Source organism: Carassius auratus, chromosome 23, assembly GCF_003368295.1.
Source record: "Carassius auratus strain Wakin chromosome 23, ASM336829v1, whole genome shotgun sequence".
NCBI classification, from domain to species: domain Eukaryota; kingdom Metazoa; phylum Chordata; class Actinopteri; order Cypriniformes; family Cyprinidae; genus Carassius; species Carassius auratus.
In genome coordinates, this window is record NC_039265.1 from 13,801,560 (window position 1) to 13,827,401 (window position 25,842).

Consider the following 25,842-nt stretch of genomic DNA (forward strand, 5'->3'; position numbering starts at 1 on the left):
TTTTATTGTGTTTAATAAAATATTATTATTATTATTATTAAAATGTTTTTTTTTTTACCTAATCGAAATAAACCAACTGCAATTTGATTAATTTTTTTTTTTTTTTTTTAAAACAGTTATCTGTTTTTGCTAATTAACTCTTCATATATGAATACACACACACACACACACACACAGTCACAACCTCAACATATTTAAATGTACTCATATTTAACAGACATTAATTGTTGAGATTATCTCCATGATCTACCATAAGAAAGTTTTTCCTTTTTCCGCACATAACACTGTTGTTTGTGCATCAAATGCGGTGTTTGCATGTAAGTATTGTGGTTTGGGTTACAGGAAAGTTTAAATAAGAAAAACATGTTTATCTATGCCTCCTACTGTTTATATTTCATGTCTGTGTTTGAACATTTGTATTATTTGTCATTATTGCAGCATCATAAAAAGACAGGAATTTTTCCATGTTTATAATTAATGTTTGTGTTGCAAATTTTGTGTCAGTCTTCTTGATCTTTCACACCAACACACACACACACACACATAGACTTATCATAGTGGCTCAGAGACATTGTACCTGCTAGTGGAACGGGGAGTGGCGACTAGGCCTGACCACAGAGGAAATCAGCCTATTGTAATCTTCCCAGTGGGTGCATGTGTGTGTGTGTGTGTGTGTGTGTGTGTGTGTGTTTGTGTGTATGGGTGGGTAAGTCATAGAAAGAGAGAGAGTGCAAGAGTGAAAAAATAAGGAAAATGGTGCTGCTGCAACATCCGGCTAATAATTTATTGTGACAGGTCGAACAAACTGAATTTATGTGCCAATCTACTTGCGACACAGAGATGCCTTGTTGAACACAAGAGAGGAAAAGGAGCTCTGACTCAACCGAAAGATATGAAAGAATGCCAGAGTTATTGTTGCTATCTCATGTCTCCTATAGACTCACATACAAATCAATTCAAACTGGAGACATAAATGAATGCAAGTTTCTAATTGCTTTGCACAAAGGCTGTGGTTTTGTATGTCAGTCGCACAGAAGGTGAAGTTTGCATTGAGGTGCCTGTGCATGTTTGTGTCTGCTCTGATTGTGTCATCATGTAAACTATCCATTGACAGGTAAATTGGTCAGAGCTGACTTTAACCGCAGTGGCCATCCTGAAACATAATCTCACAAACCGCCCTGATTACACTGCGCCTTTAAAATCAACACTGGGGCAATTAGCAGTGGTCATTTAGTAATGTATGTGATGGAACTGTATGGCGTTTTCTTTAAGATATCATTGTGGTGTGATATCAGTTCTGATTTATGTAAAGTAGACTCTCGTTCAACTATTGTAACTTAATCTTTATAGGATATATTGAGGTTCATTCACACAACCTAAATTGTATTTTTAGGTCTGTAGAACTGAAGAACAGACCTAAATCTTTATATATATATATATATATATACATGAAAGCAAATAAATAATCAGTGTAAAGTAAATGTAAATGCAGTGGTTTGGTACTCATGCTTGCAAGCATTTTGTGGTGCCAGTGAAAAATACAATGTATATAAATTGTCTGTTTAAAATTTTAATTAATTCTACATTTTCAAACGTTTTAAGATTGGTAATATTTTTAAAAGTTTCTGAAAAAAGTATCTTATGTTACCAAGGCATTTGTTTGTTAAAAAATACAGTAGATCAGTAATATTGTTAAATTGTGATATATTTGGACATTTTCTTTTATTTTTGTGATGGCAAAACTGAATTTTCAACATCATTATTTCAGTCTTCAGAGTCACATGATCCTTCAGATATCATTTAAATATGCCAAGATGGTGAAACATTTTTTGTTATCATTAATGTCTAAAACTGTTTCCTTGCTTAATATTTGTTTGCAAACCATTATACTTCTTTTCTGGATTATTTCATAAATAGTAAGATTTTTTTTCAAGTGATTATTGGAAATAGAAATCCTATGAAACTTTTGTAATAAATGTTTTTTCAGTCACTTTAGATCAATTTATTGCATTTTTGGAACAGCATATATAAAATATTTTAGTATTGAAAATTATTAAAAAAATTATAATATGATATAATCAAATAAAAATGTCATGTCAAACATATGATCATCATATAAAATGTTGTAGTTAATGTAGTTAAAGTGTTGTAGTTAATGCTGTTGAAACGTTTCATGTGTAAAATGAAAAAAAACGCTTTACATTAATATATACTTTTGACATTAAAAACCGAACCATTTTCATAAAAAATGTAAGTTGTGGGGGTCAGATCCTCCCTTCCAACCCTCCTGTATAATTCGCACCCTTAGTTCTGATTAGACGGCTACAGAGACATACATGATGTCATTATTGAGCTCGGAAACGTTCCACACACTGTTTCCAACACAAAGGTCACACTCAGAGGGTGTGTGTGTTTGAGTGGAAGGAACTCTTTGCACCTGTGTTTTTGTTTTTTTGGTGTCACTTTAGGGTGGTGATACACCCCCCCCCCCCCCCCACCCCACACACACACCAGTACCATCACCACATCATTTTTTCATTCTTTCTTTCTTTCTTTCTTTCTTTCCTTCTTTCTCTCACTCTCTCTCTCTCAGACAGAGAGCAGGTGTGTGGGGTTTTGGAGGGCTGTGCTCCTGTTCTGAAAGTCTGCTCATGTGTCTTCATTGACAGGCCTTTCCGTTCTTGTAACCCACAGCACTCGCACACGCACGCACATACACACACACACACACACACACACAAACACACATTTACTGAACAGATGCTTGCACAAAAGAACATCAGCTGACACAGTAGCAAAACTCTTTTCAGACGATAATTCTCTGTTTCTCCTCTCATCTCCCCCTCGTTTTACCTCCCTTTCACCCTTTTTAAATAAAAAAACTTTTAGGTGGTTGAAAATGATAAGGCGTAGAGTAATTCATATTTGATCATCATCATCTCTGTCTGTCAGAAAACCACCCTATTTTGAACACGCATATCTGTCTTACAGTACATCAACGTTATGTGTGGGTGAAAGTTGTGATATTATTCTAGTGTACTGAACCATGAATAGCTCCACAGCTCTTCTCTAGCACCGTATCTGTGTATATTTGGCACCTCTGGTTTGTTTTTAGGTTATATGTGGGTTTGGGGAGGCCAGCGAGCAGGTGGTCAGGATGCTGGGCAGCTGCAAATTTAGGCCCTGGTCTGATCCGGGCCTCCGCCTTCAACAGCCACACAGGAAAAGCAATATCCTCAAGAGACTCAAGTGGAGTTTCTACACCACAAACATGCACATATACATGTTCAAATGCTAGTATACAACCCATCATTTTCATTTTTTACTTCATTTTCTCACCCGCACCAACACACACACACACAGTGGGGGAGCATCTGTTAGGGCTTGAGTTGGAAAGTGTTTCCATCAGTGTGAAGCCCTGGGGGACTGACAGCTCTCTACAAAACACCTCGCTTAAAGATCTCAAATTCACCCTCAAAAAACAGTCAACACACCCATATGAACAAATAGAATGTGTATCTAATGTGGTCTAATGTGTGTGTTGGCATTCAGGGAAAGCATTCCTAAGTTAGCCTGAGAGAATACAGTTGGTGGCATTTGCATATGTCCTACTACAAACCCTGATAGAGAGTTAATAGGTCATTCCAGATTCTCTCCATTCATATTCAGCCTTTATCATTTCTTTCCATGTTACAAGCTATACAGAACCATTTGAATACTACACAATTATAGTTATCACTCTGCCACAAGTGTTTGAGTAAACACTGAGTATGGCACTTGGTGAGATGGTCTTTGGAAAATGGCTGCGTTCACTTATGTGGTGTGTGGTGGTGTTTTTTCAAGAGAATTCAAATCAAAATTATCCATCGTCCATCTTACAGTGGACTCAAAAAGTCATTATACTCTTTGGCTTAGGTAGGCCACACTTAAAATGCATTAATGTATTTTGATTTTATTATTTAAAATAAAAAATACATTTTATTAAATATTTAAAAAGACATAGCTTAAACACTTTTTATGTTGCATTTTATTACAAGAAATATTAAAGTTGTGCTATATAAAAAATAAAAAGATTTTAAGCATTTAATACTCTGTTAGCAGTTATGAAACAAAAGATATTTTTCATAAATAAGACCAATATATATTTGAATGCTGGCTTTCTTTACCTAAAATTTTACTAGAAAGACTTTTTGGAGCCACTGTATAACACTTAATTAAAATTAATAAATTGATTAAATAATAATATCTGCTTCAAATGCTGACAGTAGTTTTATTTTGGTTTTATTGACATCTGTGCAATATACATTTTAATTATTTATATTGGAAAAGAAACCAGTAAGCCAGAGATATTGATTTTTTTTTCCAAAACACACTTTATTTACAAGGCAGTTATAAAAGTTTGTATAAAAAAACGTATGAAAAAGTTCATAATCAGTGTAAAAAAAGTGTTTGTACTTGAAGCTAATACAAAAAGGCAGCGAATAACAAAAACGTTATTGCTAAATGCTTTTGATTGGACACTGCAATCTTAGTATCAAAGGCTGATTGTAATATCAAAAACAAGCCGACTAGGTATAAAAGCAACAATCATTTCAGTGTTTCAAAAATTAGAAATACCAATGTAAATCTGATTACAAATTGACATGCAAAAGTGTCTATGAAAACATGATTAAGAAATGTTTTATCATCTCAAAGGCAAACATGTGACCATTTAAACCCTTGATTTGAAAATGCTTGGTAAACCTTGTTTTTCCCATTTAGCGAATACAAAAACTAAAAAAAAAAAGTTTTGTTCTATTTAAATCTCTGCATAGTTGATCTAAACCCTGAAATAGTGCTAATACAGAGAAATTCGACATTGTGGTTTCGATCTTGAACGCTTTTGAAATGGCAACACTACTAAACAGGCAGAGTACCTTTGTACACTAGATATATCACCGTAAATCTACACTAGGCAAACTTGAATGTTCAAACTTGGCAAAGTCATTTTTAGGCATTGGGCATGGTTTGTTTTGGCCAGGAATACATAGCAGTGCTGTTAGGCATTGGGTGGAAATACATACGATCTCTGCAAGGGCAGTTCTGTCGGACACCCACAGATACGGAGTACAAATCTTGTCTAGTTTTGGGTGTATGATTTTGATAATGCTAGGAGGACACACACTCCTTACAATTAACACACATTTAGCGATTAAGAAGTGAGCAATACTGGGGTCAAACACTGGCAAAGGTGCCCACCGTAGTTAATTATTATTCTTAATACAAAATAATAATAAATTACTGCAAATTGTTCCTTATATTAAAATCCATAAAATTAGAACCCACATAGAGAATTCATTTCCCATATATAATACAAAATATATAATACAATATTATTCAATTGAAATTAAAAAAAAGGTAGAAAAACACAACATGAAAAATGTCTTTGGTTGCTTGAATCAAATGATGGCACAGCTTAAACATTGAGGACTAACATCGACTGTGCAGTCTACAAATTGGCTTTTAGCCTCTCCCAAATAATGTACCACAAGTGTAGGAGTGTCCCTCTTTTACTTCTTTTGAGAATGATTGTCTTCTGTCACTCTTTTTCCTTTTCTATATTTGTCTCTGTCTCATTCTATCTGTCTCTTTACATGACCAGTGCTCGCGAAGAATAATTGCTGAGGTATTTGTGCGTGGCTTCGGAGGGCATCGTTTGCTCTTCTGTCTTCCCACAAAGCACCTGTTCCCATGTGCTCAATTGCTGAGAGAGAGAAAAGGAGAGAGAGAGAGAGAGAGGAGAAGTAAAGATGGAGAGAAGTAGAAAAAGTCAATGATGAAGGTGATTGGTCAGGTTTTGCATGGCCTTCACAATTTTATGGCACAATTCAGCACCTGGAGTCATAAAGTCAATGTGTGCTACTACAAAATGGGCTATAAAGTTTTACGAACCAAAAATACATATTTAAGCAAAACATTTCATTAACATTTGTTTTCAAAATTTACATTTTGATGCTTTCTTTCATATTGGTTACATCTTGGTCACTCTTATACGTCCACAAAAATTAATGTCCAAATACGTTTCAGATGAGTACATATAGGGCTTTCTGGGGGTAGATATGGTACCTGCATAGGGCTTCCCATGGGTCTGCGGGGCAGCTGAGCTTTGTGTCCATCCTCAGTTTTCTCTGCGTTCGGAAGCATCAGCACAGAGCTAGTCAACAGATCCTATAATTTCCAGAGAAGAGAGCCGTCAAATGTTAACTTAATGCTGAGAAATTACATTTACTCTGATGTGTGTATACAAGCGATATCAAAATACTCACAGGCATGTCATGGGCGGAGCCACTGGAAGGGAAGAGCTGGGTGTGGAGATCTTGCCCCTCCCACTGCAGACAAGCTGACTCCACCTATAGATCCCAATCCAAAAGATCCATTAACATTATTGACTACATCCAAATACACCATGCATAAATGACTGTATATTACTTCCATAATCCTGCGAATAATATCTAATGTCTAATTCACACACCCGCTCATACACCGAATGATCAGACAAGTTTGACAGCATACTGATATTACTAACAAATTCAAATAGCAACGTACAGACAAGAAGCTATTACATTTGAGCTATTTGAATATCACATTGAGATGTATTCAAATGAAGGGGCCCACATTATCCCAAACTGACCTCCTGTTTGATCTTCTTTAGGGGGGGCTGGTCAAGGTGCATCCCCCCAACGTTGATCTCACACTCCTGAGGCTCCTGTTTAATAGCACCAACCACTCCAGAGTCCAGTGAAGGACTATGGACCTGGAAACAGAACAGAATCTTGAATAAAATATTCCAAAGTAGTGATGCACCACATATCGGTATCATATCGGTTAATGGCCGATATTAAAGGCTTATTGGATTGTATTGGATATTTAATTGTGCATGCTCATTTTCTACTAACTCGAACTACTAAGTTATTTTTTTATAATTTAACACTAATAATTAATATAAAGATATAATAATGATTTAGCAAATCTTAAAAAAAAATACTGTACAGTAATGCTGTTTTTTTGCGTTTTATTTTACATTTTACATATGGTATAGAATTTTTTTTATCAGCCATAGCATGAAATATTATAATACTTTAATATATATAATAGTAAAACAACAAATACATACATACATTAATAATATAAAAATACAATTAATTACATAAATTATATTTTTTATTTAATATATAATTTATATAATGCACCTTTTTATGTAAATGTATGTTATTTAGTCTCACCCTCTTCAGTGGTCCATATTTGGTGTCTTGCATTGTCAGCGTGGATTTGAATGGAGTTGGTGTGCGAGGAGAGCACTCCATGATGGAACGCCTCAGGTTTGGGGTCCTGAACCTGAAACGGAAAGCAAACACGTGTCTCATTACAATCACATTAAGTCTCAATTATTTAATTTAACTTGTGATTTTGCTTTATATGTGTATGGGAAACTTCTTTATACATCGGATCATAAAGAATGCAACTATAAATGCAGAGAATATTGGAATGGACACTTACAGCTCATTTTCCTTCTGAGGCCGAAGAGCAAGGTCTTTGTGCAGTGCTTTCTGGGAGCAGACAGGCGAGGACGTAACAGGTAAGCTTTGACTGTCTGAGTCTGGGCTCACTGATCCATTAAAGAACTGCAACAGAGAAAAATAGGACAACTATAAGATATTGAACTGAAAACCACAGCTGTGGGTGGACCTCTAAATGGGGTCAAAATCAGCTTAAATTTGATTTCAAAAACTGAGTTTCACATATGAGTAACAATACTGTCTCTAGGCTAAAAGTATCACGGTTATTATGGTAACTGTATGATCAGAGCATCACTAAAATTTAATGAAGAACACTGCAAGAATTTGCTATGCATAAAATTGCAAACATAACATAAATGGAGGAAATGTAAAAAATTGCTTGCATTCTTGTAATTGCACATCAATAATCCAGTGTTCATTGGAGATTATTTTCAATTGCCCCCTGGTAATCAAGAAAACAACAACATTCCTTCATGCACAATGCTAAGCTGACATCGAACAATTTTTATATTAAAATCAAAGGCTGTCTTGATTATCTAGTGTTTGACATTGCTACGAAACTAATTTACTAAAACAACCAATCATAAGGCAAAATCAACAGTGCCACTGATTAAACAATCATTCTGAAAAGATAAAATGAGTTAAGGCGTCATAAAAATGTAGAACTAAGAGCTGATGCAATACGCTCAAATATCTTTTTCTTACCACACACTTTATGACCTTAGAAACACTCATGGGTTCTATAAATGGGTTATGTTTGGTGACGTGACTTTTAGATGAGGCCTATGCGTGTTGACTAATGCAGACTGATATGTATTAGTATGAAGAGATTGGTTCAGGGTGATCAGATAATCAATGAGTTATTGGGTGACTGATTGATCAGGGTAAAGCATTTTCAGGCAACCTGAGAAGGAGAAGAATGCAGGTGTCTGTTTGCTGAATGTTTGGGTGTAGAGCAAAGATATGTGAGGGCACTGCTGTCATTGCTGTGGGCGGGTGAACCCTGATTAGATTGAGTTTCCATTTTAGGAGATCTCCTATTGGAGTGTATGTTGGCCCAGATAGATGGGGCCTGAGAAGACGAGACCACGTGAGGACAGCGAGGGTTTCTAACATGGGATTCTTTCATGGTCTCTTACCGAATCAATAGCGTCAATAAACTCTGGTAAAGAGGAGCTGGCGTCATTGTTTGGGCTGTTCGTGTTGCCATGGGCGCTTTCTTCTGGTAGACATCCCTGCTCTAGGGATGGAGCCGGGACTGAAACCACCACACCAACTGAGCTATCCGTCAAAGAGCCTCTGTTCCACCCACCGTAGCTGCTCATGGAGATCTGTGAGAGAGGGCGAGAAAAAAGGTTTTAAGAGAAGCTCTGTGGGTGTAGAACAGAAATGAAGCAAAATGAAGAGAGGGATGCATGCAGGAAGAACAGTCAGAAAGAAAGGGAACTTGTCGAGTTGAATGATGTGAAGTGTTGGGAGGGGGTTCGGAGTTGCACAAGGAGTTAAACAGAGCTTGTGGTGTGATAAGGCACAATTGCATCATTTAGCCAAGCAGTTAAAATGTGAAATAGACCCCCAGATGCTTCCTCCAATTAATCACACACACACACACACACACACACAAACACATACACTTACTGGTAGTGCCTGCTGTCCCTTCAGCTCATTTTCTGTTGACATCAAGAGCATCTCAATCTCTTTCACCCTTTTTTCTTTCTCGGGGTCCTCTTCGCTGTAGTGTCTCTATATCACAGGAATCAAAACAGTGCAAAGTGAACGAAACAATCTATTTCTTTATTTTCCTCTGTTGTGATACTGAACTGAATGCAGTTAGATAAAACAATAAAATAAAACGTCGTATTGTTGGCTGGATTCAATGAAAAAACATACTGCACAAGTGTAGTTCGATTCACAAATGAACAAGACAGCTCTTTTTATGATTGTCAAAATGCTCCGGTTTGAATTAGTCTACTAATGAGATACACGTATACATGTACTGTTATTTTAATTGAATGCATTCATGCTGAATTAAAAGTAATTTTAGTGTGATTTGCTCTTGGGTTACCTGGATAGCAGCAGTGCCATGTTGGGGAATGTTCATGATGTTCAGCTGAACAGCAAGTGGAAATGGCACCTGAAAATAAGAAGGAAAAAAAAGGTGTAAATGACAAACAGCCTTCATATGAAATGTTTTAATAGGCAAACATTTGTGAGATAAGGTTACTCGTACCCGTTGTGAGTCAGACAGTAGTGAGTAGTACGGATACTGATTGCTCATGGACGAGGCAGGCATGGATGCATTGGTCGGTGTCTGAGTGTAGTTCAGCAGGTGAGATTTAGCATAGCTGTTATTTAGCGGAGTGGGGCCGACTTTAGCGGCCTGCTGCAGGTAGCCTTCCTGCTCGACTTTCCGTCGCATTGTGGAGTTCCAGTGGTTCTTTATGGCATTATCAGTTCTGATGACCAAAACATAACAATAGAATGTCATTATCATATACCAATGCATAGAATGTAGTTTGTAAGCACCATTTCTTTACCTGCCCGGAAGTAGCTTGGCAATCTCAGCCCATCGGTTTCCAAGTTTCTCATGCGCCTGGTAGATGATCTGATCTTCTTCCTCAGTCCAGGAAGTCTTCTTCACCTCAGGGTTCAAGTGGTTGTGCCAGCGCTCTCTACATTGCTTCCCAATCCTCCCCTTTAAGTGCTTCGCAATCACAGACCAGCGTTTGGGGCCATACTTCTGAACCAACTCGATCACCTGAGAAAGAGAGTGAAAAAGTTAGAAGTGTGGGAAAAGGAAAAGGAGGTTAGAGCTGAAAGAGGGAGTGTATTACAGCCCAGCACAAACCCATAGAGAAAGGGAACTAACATTGCATAAGTGTTTTAGGATTGCATACAGATACAGATAGTGGTATTACGTTGAATATCTGCAAAATACACCTGCTAATGACTTCTGCTGGGTCATAAAAACGATGCTAAATAGAGAAACACCTGGTCCCAACAGTTAATCATTACAACACAACACCCACTTGATGGATCTTTATTTTCTCCTTTAACTTTCTCCTGGTTGCATGCGGATTAGTTGGTTTTGTAACTGCAATCCTGTGGCTGTATTTTGGTCATCCGAGGTAACATATTGGTTGTGGTTCGGGTATTTTGTGTCAAATTGTAGATGTCTTACCCGTTGGTCTTCTTCTTTAGTCCACGGTCCTTTTATAAGTTCAGGGTTGAGAACTTTCTGCCAGCGATGCTGACACTGAACATCTGTGCGATTCTGTGACACACACACACACACACTTAAAGTTAGGTAATAGAGAATGGAATCTAATTTTAGGTTGTCAGTGTGGTGTTTACTTTGAATTAAAGTAAATTGTTGAGTTTAATATGAGTTCAATGTTCTGCACATGAGATCCCAGGTGTTTCAGAAACCCCACACAGAGTGAATCAGAAATGAAACAGCTTTAGTTTCTGATTCTTGTTCATGTTTTGAGATTGATGCAAAGAAATCTATAACTAGAAGTAGACAATTTTTGACTGCATATAGCTCGAAGTTATGTGTGTATGTGTACTGTGTGTTTTTGTACCTGAGAAATGTTATACATTTATAAGTGAACATATGTTTCTACCTGAATGTGCATTTGTGTTTGTGTGTGTGTGTTTGTACATCCGTGTGTGCATGCAGGTGCACAGTGGATTCTGAAACCCTGCCATACCCCCCCCCCCCCACTTGACTCTGTTCCAAACTAGGCCAACCAATGAGGAATAGCCAATTATGCAAAATCCTCCAAAACGTGCACACACTTCTACAGTACCTGATCCTTTGGCTATTCATATGCAAATGCACATATATAAAACACCACACCTAACATAACCTAACCTAACCCCCTAAAGCTTAAATACACAAGCTGCTTACATGGACACACACTTAAACAATCGTAGACACAAAAACACTCACAGGCAGAAAGCTGGCAATGACTTTCCAGTCTTCAGAACCATGATGCTCTACCAGCCTCTTCAACTTTTCATCCTGTGAAAAAAAAGTCACATCAAACTGTAGCATTGTATGCATAATCAAATAAATAGTTAATTGTTAAATAAGCAATAATTAAATAATGTTTACATTATACAATAAATATATGAAGCTACATGAAAAATAAAGGGTTATCAGTCAAACTAAATGTAAATAAAGTGTGTTCAATTTGTTACTGAATACAAAGGTACCATATCAAACATAAACAGCCAAAAGCAATCCTCAAACAATACAAATATCAAGAAGGTGCAAAAAAATTAAAGCTTAGTGAGTGCAAACCCACTTTGAACTAATATATAAGTTTTAATGTCTTTTTTATTCTATTTATTATTTTTTCAAAATTTATAAAATACAACAATAAAAATAATAATAAATTAATAATAATAAAAACAAAAATATTAAATTGTCAAAATTAATTTGTTATTATTAATTTTTTTAATAATAAAAAAATAATTAATAACTGGAACTTAGACTCATTTTTTGAAGTATAGATCAGACGGTTAATCAAAAAAAAAATAACACCCAAACAAAGCCAGACAACAGTAAGCATACCTCCTCACGGGTCCAGCGTGTCTTGCCGAGGTGGCGTTTTCCTGTCTTGGCATGAGGACCATCGTAGTCATGATCATAAATCTCCACATCATCATCATCTTCGTCGCTACTGTAAACACTGGGGGGGAGGAATAGATTGTGAGATAAAGAGAACAGGGTATCAAGGGGTGGGGGTAAATAGTGAAGCAGCAAAAGCAAACATGAAGGATGTGGAAAAAAATAAATAAGGGAGTGGGGGACAGGAAATAAGACAGGAGCATATCCTCATGAACATGATAGATGTGTTTGATGACATGTGTAAAAAACACCCTTTCACCCCATACGTCTATCACATGCTATAGAAAAATTAAGCGATAACACAGTCAACACAAAACTAGAGCTGATGAACCAGTACAGCCGGCAGGTTAGGGTGCAGGGGGACACGCTCAGAGAAACCTGTTCTGGTGTTTTTGGTTTCCACAGAAACAGTGAGCGTGTGCGTGGACTGGCACTGTTTCATGATGGAGAGAGCGTGTTCAGACCTGCACAGGTACTGTCAAAACCATCTCACCTGGCCGGCTCTTGGCCAATCAGGATGGAGCACAAGCAGACGTGGAGAACAAAGTTCTCCTGGCCTTTGTGCCACAGGTGTATGTGTGTTTATGTACTTTTAAACCTCATGTTTATCCTTAATGCCAGTGCTTAAAACAAAAGATTAAGATGATTGCTCACTTCCTTGACTAAAAGTATTTAACTTGAAATATAAAACTCAAAACGCACCTAGCTCACTGAAATTAAGAAAAACTAAACAAAACAAAAAAAATCTAGTCAAATAGATACTGTTTTATTTTAGTGTGCATTGAGGGTTGCTGACTAACTGTACATGTGCATTTAAATATTTGTCAAAATAGTCTAGCTGTGGCTGAAACCATATTCAGAGGAATTTTTTTAAACATCAGTCTTAGTTTACCATTATCATCTCATGTGACCAATATAACAAATGCCTTGTTTTTAACCTGTTGCCTGAGCATGTTAAAAATTTATATTACAAAAGCACATGCATGATAACTTTAAAATGTGAAACAAACTTTAAGTTCATACAAAAGTCACCCTCATGTTAAGCAATTTTCTTTTTTCATCCTGTCTACTATTTCTTCAAACAGAAATATTACGTGGCATGACAAGCCGCTGTCACCATTCACTTTCATTGTAAGGAAAAAAGATGCAGTAAGAGTAAACGGTGACCGAGCTGTCAGATCCTCACGCTCTCCCTAAATCTCTTTTTTTCGTCCGACGCAAAAAATAAAGCCATGAAAGTTTGGAACAACACGAGGGTGTTTAAATGATGACAGTATTTCATTTTGGTAGTGAGCTATCCCTTTAAGACTATAATACCAGTCATTGTAAATCCGACAACTGTAAAGCGGATTTAGAAAACTCAGTGAATATAATCCATCCGGTTTACACATAATCTCAAAATTAATCCAAACGATATAATGCTGGACTACCTCCATAAAACCCCAAAAGAGGGTGAAAAGTAAAAAAATTAATTATTCACGCGAACATGCCTAACGTTAGGTGTTTCTTCAGTCGCCCGCTATTTTTTCAGACACACTAACGTTACGTTGCCGCTGACATTGTGCCTCTCGTCCATTGTTTCTGAATCATAACGAGTGTGTATTCTTTGGGAAAGTACCAGATCTCACCGTAACCTGTCCTGCGGATTTGCACGCGCACGGTGAATGAATGAACATTTAAATGAACACGAGCGCGAGACCACCGCGCTGGCGCGAGCGGCGAGCCCGCATGCCATCCACCTGTTCATCGCGGCGCGGCGCAACCAGAAGAAACAACTAACTGTTACGTTATTCCTCGGGGAAATGCGTGCGTTTGTAAAAATGCAACTAAATATGAGCGCACCACTTCTGAGGCATGCACTTAGTAAATGTAATGCTGTCATCGCGAACTGTCTAGCAAGTCTTGAGTCTTAAGTGTCCGCATGTGGCTCTGGAGCGCAGTCTCAAAATATAAAGGAAATAACGTACATGCGCTCATCAAAGTTTAAAGCAAAATGAGTAACTCTTAAAACTCACCTGTGTCTGTGCCGCCTCGCCATCCTGCTGCTCAAGAGGAGGGTAGAGAAGTGATGGTGAGTGCGCTCGGCTCAAGTGTACTGCGGTGGAGTGCTGTCAGCTCCTCTTCGAGGAGGAAGTGCCGATATTAAGCTCTCTACGGAGTGTGCGAGATTGTAAACAGATCCATCAGACAAAGCTAGGGCTGTCTCTCCCTCCCGCTAAATTTGGCGCCTCGGGTTCTGCGCAGGCGCACAACCACTCTACTATTCAGACATCAGAGCGCCTTTTGAGGGAGAGCTCCGCGCTAATAGTTCACTGTTGTTCTTTTGGAACAATTATATTGTGTTTTTCGAGGTAAAAATACAGGGAGGGGTGGCAGCGGGTTTCAGAGAGAACAATGTGGACTCTGAGCGGGAGTGAAAGTTTGGCAAACAGGGGGAAACAGAGCGTGAGGGGTCTGGGCATCTTCTCTGCGCGGTACTGAGGCTGTGCTCTAGTGACTGATGGAATCGTACAGAAATTTCGCGATTCCTCAGGTGCACGAGTCGTCTGGAAGATGAAAAACTGTGAAAAATATCATTACAAATTACTTATTTTATTTGCAAAATGATAACATCATAGTTAAACAGAGTGTATAAAAAATACATTTCACACTTTTCTTTCAAAACGTGTTCTCTGCAAACCAAGATTTCTGAGACTTTTACCAGACGTTTTAGAAGCACCATAAATGCAAATCTGTAAATAATAATAAAAAATTTAAACGTTATCACGTTGAATAATGTATATTAAATACCAGTGATTACAGCAAAACGTAAAATGTGTAGCCTATCTATAACACGTTATCATATTACGAACAACCGGAAATGAACGTTGATTCATTTGATTTAACTGATTGATTTAATTGTTTGATTGATGCTTTACGATGCTTTTAGTGGGATATGAGGACTGATTAGAACCATAGGAGTCATTCGTTCAGGAATCGAAATTCACATGCTTTGATTCACTAAAAAGAACCGACTCAATAGAGTCATTTGTTTTTAAGAATCGGTCCGCACCGTGATTAGAGGTACTGTCTGTGCTTAATAGCTTATCAGTACATCAAACACTGAGATAATATTTAAGTGATGTATTTTAGAAATGACAGAGTATTTTAGTAAAGATGAACGAATTAGGCTACATGTTTCAGATTATGCCATTCGATTACTGTACTTTTTAAAGTTCCCATTCCAAATATGCAGGTGTTCAGTTATGGAAAGCAAATTGCCCAGAAAACATCTAGATTTCATTTGAATTGTTTTATTATTATTTTTTTCACTTCTCTCGCTTTCAACTGGTTGCAACAGTTTCGCTTTTCCTTTTCCAGAAATGTACCACCTCTGGGTTGCTAATAATTTCATTTTGCGTCACGTTGCACAATACATATGGCACATTTTGTTACTGAAAGTCACAGTCAGGTTATTTATCTGGATGAAAAAGTAGTGCAGCTTGTTTAAGTTCTCCGACATGTCCAACCTGTTGCCATATGATAGTCTGCGTAATTGCATAATCATCGAAGAGTGCAACCAGCAAACTCACTCTGTCACACACTCTTGAGGTTTGTGGTCTATATGTTTTGTTTTATAGGTTGTCTGCTCATTGCGCTCACTTGGTTGGCATATTGTGACCGTCACTTATCATATCGGTCAGCGCGAGCCATTGTTTCTGACCAGTGACGCTCACGTGCTCAGCAGAGCTCGTAGTGTCTGCGCGCTTGCTGAGAGCGCTCATCCATCCATTCCATTGCAGAACAAGGAGGGGTTATTGCGGGGGTGCTTCATTAAAAGACAAAACACTTACACAGGCGCCATTTTATTTCAGTAGTTTACTTCCTTATGATGAGGTAGGTGATTTATGATTAGACTACACAACAGATCAAAACTACAACGTCACCATTTGCTGTGGTGTCATTCAATAACAGCCACACAAAAATGTATGAATTGCATTGCGCAAATAACCTAATATCAAACCCAGCAGAATCTAAAAATACCTTTACAATATTTTAATTCTTGTTGTTCACATTATAAGTCTAAATATTTGACTGCAGAGTGCCAAGATTGACCAATCAGATTTAACTACTCTGGAAAAATGTGCAATAAATCCCAACTGGAGTATTAATAATATTAAAAATAATCTTTAAAAATGAGGTACTATTAATAATATTACTACTATTGCAGTTATTTATTCAATATAGCATTAAGAGTATTGCTCATCTGTAAGGTCCTAGGTTTCTGAGTAAAATGCAATAACTAACTGGATGATTCATCTCACTGCGCCCCCCCCCCATTTTGCCCCCCACTCACACACATGTCTGAGGCTTCTTCAAACATCAAATGCTCAAGGAGAATCACTTAATGTGAGTGCATCTGCATGATGATGTTAAAGTGCACAGTTTTCCATTGCAGCATGTTTGTGACCTCAAACTATTTGTGAGTCAGTCTGGAAACAGACACCACATACAGACTACAGACTTAATGATGTGTGAGACTGACCTGTGTTTAAGGCCTAATTAAAATTATAAATGTTATTTCTGCCCCCCCCCCCCCCCCCATCACTCACCCTCCATCATGATATACAGCCATCGACACAACCTGTGGGTAACACTTTTTAAAAAGATGCAGTGAATGAAACATCCCCCACCGTACACACATACCGCACACCGGAGGTGAATCATGGGTCAGTCAAATGTTTATCTCCTGTTTTGACTTCTACTAGTTGCTACCTTCAGTTTAGTTAACCCTGTCAACAATAGCAAGACAACACAAAGTAGATATGCATATGTCATGCATTGAATCTTTTTTCAAATTGACCTTCATGCTTACTTTTTTTTAAAAATGTTATGTATACATATGAATTCATACAAAACCGCAACCTCATAAAAGTTACGTTTCCTCATTAGATCAGGTTGATTTTTCTCCACATGGAAAAAACCCCTCCCACCCGTGCAATGAGGTTCTTTTTTAAACACACTCCCATGCAATTCATAGCTGTATTAAGTTTTGGATAACTGATTTCTAATTGCAACCTGCTTACATATGTCATTTTTATATATAAAAATTACATTATATAAATTCATATAAAATCACCACTCCATGAAAGAGTTGAGATTGGGTTGCTTTTTTTGCACATGGAAAGAACCCCTCCCACCCTTCACAGCCCATGTACACTTGATATAACTGGGTCACTCTAAGAAAGCAATATCTGCACTGCTGAGTGTGTTTTTATGCTAAATTTAGACATGTACTCAAAGTTTTAAATGTCATGCAGATGTGAATGAAACCTATTTAGCACGAACAGTATGAGATTAATGACTGTGTTGAATCTTTCTCATTATGTCTCTGTGCCTATATCTGATGTACAGAACAACGCATTCATACATCACCTCAGTATTCCTGACTTGTAAGAAATTAAATGGTAATCAAATGAATACCATTAACCAGAACTCCTATATCCTCTTTTTTATATCCTCTATTTTTAGTTTAGATAATCACCTGATGTTTCCATGCAGTCAAATATGAATGGTAATTTATGAGATATGAACAGGGAACTAAGTTAATTTTCCTCTCCAGTTTTAGGGTCATAAAGATCCTAAAAAACTACAGCAGAGAGGAGGAGAAAGACTGAAGGTGGTTTCCAGGAGTAGGTTTTGCAGCTGATGAGTCTTGTGTTCCAAGGACAGATAAACTTTACAGGGGATTTTTTTCTCCACTTGGGCAGATGTATGGACGTCAAAAGATCAATAAAACACATGACAATAAGTGAAACATATACACATTATAGATAGGCTAACTATATTTGGAAAACCCATTGGCAGTGGTTCCCCAATCACGCAACTGTAAAATAATCTCATCATATAATGTCGTGTTTTAATTTTTTAATTCTTATTTTTAATAATACATTTTGTTAATAATTCAGCGGTATTAATGCACCGCTAAAATGAAAATGTACGAATCTTAGCATGTTAACTATAATATACGCCTACATTTCAGTTATAAACTTACTACTTTCATAAAAAAACTTTTTGTTTTTTGAATTTTAGAGGCTTTCGGAATCTACATTTTAATACACATTTATAGTCTGCGTATTTTCTCACTGCGCATGCGCGTCTCTCCTGTTTGTGATGGCCGTCAACATGGCAGCAGTGGAGTGAGACGCATGTCTAAAACTTTACACTGACAATTGATTTCTTGCCTCGCGCACTTTGTTTACGTGAAAGAAAGCCGTCGAACAAAAAATGTCCCGTCACAGGAATGTCCGAGGTTATAACTACGACGAAGGTATATTGGAGGAGTATGATATTTAACCGTTTTTGTGTAAAGAGGCCTGTATGGTTGCTAGTTAGCTGGTTTATTTATCAAGTGTTCGGTGCTGCAGAGTATGACAGACTGCTGTCGTGTCACTGTTTCAGATGGAAACAGCTGAACTGTTCACATCATAACGAGTTCTGTGCTTTTAAACTCAGATAGTAGTTTCTAATTATAGTAAACATAGACAATATTACATTACATCAAGCCTTTGTATTTTATTATTATTATTATTATTATTATTATTGGTGAGCAAATCAGCTTTGAAGTTTATATAAGACAAAATAACATCTGGTTTCTTTTTCTCGTAAGATTAAATTTATTTACTATTTTTCAACCCTGTATTGACTGTCAGTTTTGTTCATAACGTTTTTTTGTGTTGCTTCAGTTAGAGTGGCTGAATAAGCAAAGCTTTTTAGGCCCCATCAATGCTTTTCTGTTGCTGATGCAGCGTGCTTGCTTTAACTAACTGGCAATATAACAGAAAGTCTACATTTCTTCCTTGTTCATAGACTTTGAGGATGATGACATGTACGGTCAGTCAGTGGAAGATGACTACTGCATCTCTCCTGCCACTGGTTTGTGTTTAGTATTAAATACATGTATAAATTCCATATTATGAGGGTGCCCATCATTTAGATATGCCATAAAGCAATTGCAAAACGTTTCTAATGTAGTTTATATTTTTAGTTTGAAGATTTGTGTAATTATAATTTGCATATGATTATGGTGATATTTGCTTAAGTTTGTAAAGATTCGAACTGAACCCAGTAACCTTTTAATTTTACTGGATTCTATGACCCACTGCAATACCATTTATGAAAATAATTTTTTTTTGTTGTTGAATAAAATTAAAACTCCCATATTCATTAACACGTCAAATAACTGTATAATTAGGGTGTTAAGTTTTGTCTGTTATGGAGATGTTTGTGGAATTATGTTTTTCATAGCTGCACAGTTTATCTACTCGCGTCAAGACTCGAGGCAGGCTCGACATGTAGAGACCCTGGAAGAGGCAGAATATGAGGAGGAGGAAGAGGAGATGCCAACATCTCCTTCCATTGCAGGCACACTAGACCCACTACAGCAAGGTAGGTACACACTGACTTTATTGGTTAAGATGGCCCAATACCGATTTCCGATTTTTTTTTTTTTTTTTTTTGCATCTTTAAGCAACAAACGAGAAAGAAGGGAAGTGTGCATAAACAAGATGTTTATTTGGTATTTAATAGGCCAAACTGGCTTTTGGCTTTTGAAAACAAGAACCATAATCATCTGAAATTAAGGGCAGTAACTGCACAGTAAGTAGCCTACATTCAATACAAACATAGATGGTACAGCCATCAGCATTTAGCTTCTGTTTTTGAATTGGGTTGAAACTACAGAGAACTGGCCTTAAATGAAAAGATTAACTGTAACCATGTGAAATTAAAGGCAACAACTTCATAGTTCTACAATCCAAACAACACAATCAACGCACATTCAATAAGATGTTTCTAAATAAGCATATTTTAGTTTTTAAATGTGGTTTTAAATTTAAAACAAGGTCTTTACCAGTGAGACTAAATAAAAGCATGCTATATAAGTATTATTCCAAAATGTTAAAATAAAATAATGTTGGTGCGAAAAAAAGATGCAAAGTGTTTAATTCATCCAATTAATAATAATAATAATTAAGGTAATGATTCACATCTATATTTTTTTACTTGAGCCAATGAAAAATAAATAACTATTGTCTCAAGTAAAAAAATATAGATGTGAATCATTACCCTAAAATTATTTAATTGAAATGAAACACTTTTTTTCAGTGTGCCACAGCAGGTGATTTTAGTACGTTTGGTACGTTTCATTTATCATCCAACATGCGAGAAGTTGAGATGAACATCCCTTCACTGTCTCCGCTTGTGCAGGTCACGGACAGGTACAGATACTCTTGTGCAGCTTCAGTGAGCGGGAAAGGGACTCTTATTTCTGTGCTCAGGTGGCAAGGAACTCGACCGGAAGTTGAAGTCGGGTGGGGGCTGCTATCTTTTAGCAGAACTTCACTTGCGTTAGCGTTCCCATTGACTCCCATTCATTTTGGCGTCACTTTGACAGCGAATAACTTTACATCTGAGGCGTTTAAAGACTCCGTTTGTCCATTATTTATTTCTAAAGATACACGACAATGTATAAAGGGCTCCATTACCTTCTATGTTACATTATGGCCCCGTAGAAACAGTTTTCGCATTACCGTACAGACAGGAGGAGAAGCTCGCAGGCAATTAACTTAATATGGCGTACTGGCGTTACATTTTAAAATACTATACAAAATAATGAATCAGAATACTTACTCTTGCTCACTCACGCCAAAGTACTCCCCACTCAAGCTCGCTGTCTCTGCAAGATTAATGATGGCAGTTTGCACGCACAGCTACTAGAACATTTACATCTGTCAGACAGGTTGCTGACGTCGTCAAGCTTTGTTTGAGTCTGCGCGTCAGAAACGGAAGTGCTAAAAATGCTAAAAATGGGCTTCACTTGTCTCAATTGAGTTCCAATGGGGTCGCTGTGTCCATTTCTTTTACTGTCTATGTCTGTGCCTCAGACATGTAGCTCTGCGCTTCCAGTGCTGATCGGTTGCCCCCAGTGTCCTGCGCACAGATTTCGAAATACTTCCACACAAATGGCATAGAGATTGATTACAATCTAGTCTGTGAATGCGGGCGCACTTCTGGAAAAATCGGCCGAAAAAAGACCAAAAAACCATCCGATTGCCGATCGCGTATTTTAAGCAAAAACCATCCGGTTCCGATTTATGGCCGGTCAACCAGTTCATCCTTAAATTTTATAGCGGTCCAGACTAATTATATGCATATTTTCTGCTGTGTATAATGTTCATGTTAGTATATATAATTCAAAGTGAAAACTGACGTGACTTGTAGCAAAATGTAATATCCATCCTATCGATTTGTGTTCTGCATTTACCCCATCCAAGTGAACGTGCACACACACATCTTGGACATACACCCAGAGAAGTTTGTTGCTCTCTTTTTTATGAGAACTATGGATATTTTGTTGTTGTGGAAATAAAGATTAAATAGCTATTTAACTTCCTGTATATTTATGGTGAGTTTCTGTCAGTTGCCCTATTGAGGTGTTGCATTTTTGTATCTTTTAATAAATGCCTCTGATCAGGGTCTGGTGGACTAAATTAGCCTAACCAGCTTCCTTAAGACAGGTTAAACAACTTATTTGTTCAAACGACCCAAAAACCTTTTAAAGTTTTTAAATAATTTTCAAAGAAATATTTTATGCTGACCAAGGATGCATTTATTTGTTGAAAAGTACAGTGAAAAAGTAAAATGGTTAAATATCATTACAATTTAATGTTTAAAACTTAATTTTCAGCAGACATTACTCCAGTCTTCAATGTCACATGATCCTCAGAAATCATGGTTATACTGATTCACTGCTCAAGAAACATTTCTTATTATTATCAATGTTGAAAACAGTTGTGGCGCTTAATATGTTTTGTGGAAACCTTGAATATAACGTTTTAAAGAAAAGTATCTTATCTTACTACTAACCAGGCTTTGTATGAACAAAATCAAGTGTTTTTATACTGATGTTGTCCTTGTCCTTGTCCTTATTTTCCTGTTTGTTTGTGTTTGGACAGGTCGGTTGTATTCCTGTTTGGATCAGATGAGAGCTGTGCTGGGAGATTCAATTCCAGACTCCACACTGACTCAGGCAGCTCTGAAATATGACTGTGACCCTCAAAGAGCCCTTGATTTTATTCTAACTGAGGAGAACACCAATACACACGCCCTTCCAGCCAGAACCAACCCACAGCCCGAGCCTATCACCACAGCTGCACCACAGAAAGGTACACAAACACGCCCTTCCACCCGATACACACCACCAAAAAACCCTACACACCCTTATAGCCATTAGCTACCCAGAATACATCTTTGCTACTTCCACTTAAAATGTGCCCTATTATGTATTTTAATCCAAAATGAAAATGAAAACCACTCCAACAAGACCACAGATAGAAAAAAAACATGCATAAAGTTGGCAAGAGGTTTCAGGGAGGAAATGCTAAATTTTAAATTTTCAAAACTGGGGAGAACCTGATTTTTTTTTTTTACAGTGATGGAGGCTGTAAATAAATAATAATCATGCGTTAAAATAAATTAAAAAAGTACTAACTTTATAAAATACTACTAATACAAATATTTATTATTATTATTATGTAAATTAATTATAATGTTAAAGGACACCTTTAACTTATAAATCTAAAAATGTAATATACAAATTTTTCTCTATGCTTCAATTGATAACTTTTTTTCACTTTTTAATCGCTGATGTCCTTAATTTTAGTGTATAACGTATTGCCTTTTTCTTGCTTTCTCTGTGGTCTCGGCTAACCAATGAAATTCGATCACCTTCCTTAACCTCTCGGTTGCACTCTTTGACTACAATTGGCCATCGTAAGGTAAGGAGCCTTATTTCCTCCTTTACACACTAAGACTGTATCAAATGCACTTTCATGCAAACGAGACAGTGAACAATCTTATAATCTCAGTGATCTGTTAACCATGCCTGACCCAAACAAGTCCATACCTGCAGCTATAAATCCTCCTACTGGTATTGGAAGTTTGGGAAAAGACCATTTAAAAGTGGTTTTGTCTCAGAATTTAGGTAGTGATGGTGGGCGCTCTACTTTAGGGCAAAGTTCACTGGCGCAACTAATAGCAGAGCATGAACAGAAGTGTACAAATGTTCCTCCTCTAATTCCCTCCACTGGTCTCTCATTGGATAATACAGTTCCTCTCACTACCAGTCCCTTTGGCTCTTTTCTTGGTCCTGCTGCCCCACTTTCTGCAGTGCTCTCTCAGGGTCCTAGTGTCCCACCTATGTCTGGTTTGTCTGTTGGTTCTAATGCGACACTCTCGTCTGGTCTCTCTTTGGGCACATCTGTCCCAGCTGGTCTGGATGTGACATCCTCATCTCTTTTAACCTGCTCTCTCAGTAGTCTAGCGCTACAGGATCCTAGGCCATCCGCCCCTCTTCCTGTCTCGTTAGGAAGTGTCAGCACTGTCCTGCCAAGCAGTGGACTGTTGGGAGTACCTGGGCAAACAAAGAGCTCTGGAAGCCTTTCATTGGCTGAGCTGATCAATGAGCATCAGGACAACAGTCCCAAACTCTATGACAGTTTACCAGGACTCCAAAACACAAACAATTCTCCTACAACTTGTCCTCAAAACAATCAAAAGTCTATCCGAACATCTGCTGGAAATGTTCCTCCTGGCTTTTCAGAGGCACCATCCCTAACCAATCTCATGTCCCAACACCAAGTGTCACTTGGTCTGCAATTCCCAACATGCACTGCATTGCTGAAGAGTGAAAATGGGTGTAAGCATCAAGAATCGAACAAATCTGCAGCAGCTGTACATAAGCCCCGCCCACTTAGCTTAAATCAGAGTGTCGATCTAAGCGCACTCATGTCCCAAACATCTCCAGATGGTCGTTCGCCAACCCCATTGAGTTTTACCCGCATCTCCACCAGTCAGAAAAAACGTGTCTTTGCTAAACCATCTATTTTTGCATTAGCGATGTGTATTCGTGTGAGAAACGAGAAGAGCCGGTGCAATAAAGCGGCTTATAATGCTTTCTTGTACAGCAGACAGATAGAGAGAGTGAAAGAACGAGTGCAGTGTCCACCTCTCCATCACATCACCCCGTTTTCTTTTAACACGCTCTCTCCGGATGATATAGTCAAAGGGAATCAGAGAAAAGCTTTTACTCGAGACTGACTTGAACTGGAATCTCTCTTAAAACTCTCTGGGTATTTTGCAGCTCAGGTTCATTTTATGTTTTACATGCCACAGCCACATTTTTGGCCATAATTTAATGGAGCAAGGCTATATCGAGAAGTTGTCAGACTGAATGGTGAATTGTAGTGTATATAGATTGACCTGAATAGATTAGCATTTATAATTTTAGGAAAATATGAACTTTCAGATGTCAGTCATAAGGCAGCACTCAAATGGTTTGGACATTTGAGCCCTGAAATTATTTAAAGCACTAAGACTGCTATTTTATTTAATTGCCCAATAATTCTATATACTTTTGTATTTTCAAATTTTGTATAGTTATTTACAGCTAACCATTACACTGAAAAGTTAAAAAGGACTCTTATTTGTTTTTGTCTGAAACATCACAACCTCAGATAGTAATTGAGTATTACTTTTAAAGTCTTTCATATTTTGAATTTTTCATTTGGATTTTCATATTTTCAAATTTTTTAAAATGATTCCTTAAGCTAAATATGTATTTTTGTACCTGATTATGTAGTTTTATGACATTTTGAGAAATGATGCTCGCATCTAGAGTTGCTCTACATAGCAAAAAAGAAAATAGGGGAGCAGATACAGTGCAAAAATAAAGGGAAAAAAACAACAACAGATTCTCTCTACATCTGTTTTGCTGCCTTTTGAAATGAGGTGCAGTGTTGGTTTACCACAAACACAGAAAGAGGGAAGACATTTGGGTTTGGGGACACCTGGAGTTTTTTCTATTACGTGTTTGACACTCAGCACTGTGAAAGTGCATTTTAGTCATTATAATAAAAGTTCGATACACATTTTCATATTTATTTTCAAATCAGTTTTGATTATTTGCTGCCTTTTTTATTTGTTTTAAAGCACTGATGTACCTAAGTGACTGCTGTGGCCATGGGCCTGACGTTTTGTATATAATCTGAAATAAAGATTTTCCAGTTTCATTTCTGAGATTGATGTTGAGGTGTGTGTGAATATGTGGGGGTGGAGGGGAACTTTTGTGTGTTGAGGCTGAGCTTGTTTTTTGCTCACCTTAAAGGGTGTGTTAACTTGTGGTGTTGTGTGTGTGCGCATATGTACTTATAAAACAGAGAGTCTTTGTGGCCACATAAAGGTGTTAACACGCCCAGAGCATATTGGAAGAGATTTTTACAAAGGCTTTGCTTTCATTGTGGTAGACCATCCACCATTGGAAATGATACACACATGCACAGATCTGAAGATGGTCTGAAAACACTCAAAACACACCCGTGCACATTTAGATTGACGTTATTTCCTCATTGCACACTGACCTGGTCTCCAAAACCAGTTCAATCCTGATAATCACTTAAAAAGAAGGGTGTTCATTGGGATTGTTAGTGAGTTAGACTTAGCTAAGCCTAAATAAACTAGAAGAATCAATTAAGAGCCAAAAAGCTTTGAACATTTAATCCCTGACAGTTCTTATTGGGTTTAAATGTTCACAGAATTTTTTATTTTTTT

General features: G+C 37.4%; 2 protein-coding genes across 4 annotated transcripts in view; one reads left to right on the plus strand and one right to left on the minus strand.

Moving 5' to 3' along the window:
* Positions 1-4,351: 4,351 nt before the first annotated feature.
* On the minus strand, positions 4,352-14,390 carry myb (v-myb avian myeloblastosis viral oncogene homolog). 2 transcript variants are annotated; one of them, XM_026199919.1, is made up of 16 exons: positions 14,211-14,390; positions 12,139-12,256; positions 11,512-11,583; positions 10,738-10,830; positions 10,094-10,314; positions 9,787-10,012; positions 9,622-9,690; positions 9,195-9,299; positions 8,696-8,887; positions 8,461-8,628; positions 7,537-7,661; positions 7,263-7,374; positions 6,671-6,793; positions 6,306-6,389; positions 6,106-6,207; positions 4,352-5,743 (listed from the first exon to the last, which is right to left on the minus strand). In XM_026199919.1, exons 1-16 carry the CDS (start codon positions 14,231-14,233, stop codon positions 5,630-5,632), a joined length of 1,947 nt encoding a protein of 648 aa, XP_026055704.1. In that variant the 5' UTR covers positions 14,234-14,390; the 3' UTR covers positions 4,352-5,629. The 2 variants fall into 2 exon arrangements, with proteins under 2 accessions (XP_026055704.1, XP_026055703.1); XM_026199918.1 differs by lacking the exon at positions 8,461-8,628 and having other exon boundaries at positions 4,354-5,743; positions 14,211-14,387.
* A 3,948-nt stretch (positions 14,391-18,338) lies between these two features.
* hbs1l (HBS1-like translational GTPase) overlaps positions 18,339-25,842 on the plus strand; it is a 31,057-nt gene continuing 23,553 nt past the window's right edge. Inside the window, exons 1-5 of one of the 2 annotated variants that reach the window (XM_026199903.1) lie at positions 18,339-18,505; positions 19,045-19,110; positions 19,483-19,623; positions 22,191-22,400; positions 23,018-25,311. In XM_026199903.1, coding sequence (XP_026055688.1) covers positions 18,463-18,505; positions 19,045-19,110; positions 19,483-19,623; positions 22,191-22,400; positions 23,018-24,333 — 1,776 coding nt within the window. In that variant the 5' untranslated portion in view covers positions 18,339-18,462 and the 3' untranslated portion in view covers positions 24,334-25,311. Of the gene's footprint in view, positions 18,506-19,044; positions 19,111-19,482; positions 19,624-22,190; positions 22,401-23,017; positions 25,312-25,842 lie in introns of those variants that run through there. The other variant, XM_026199902.1, reaches the window with a different exon arrangement.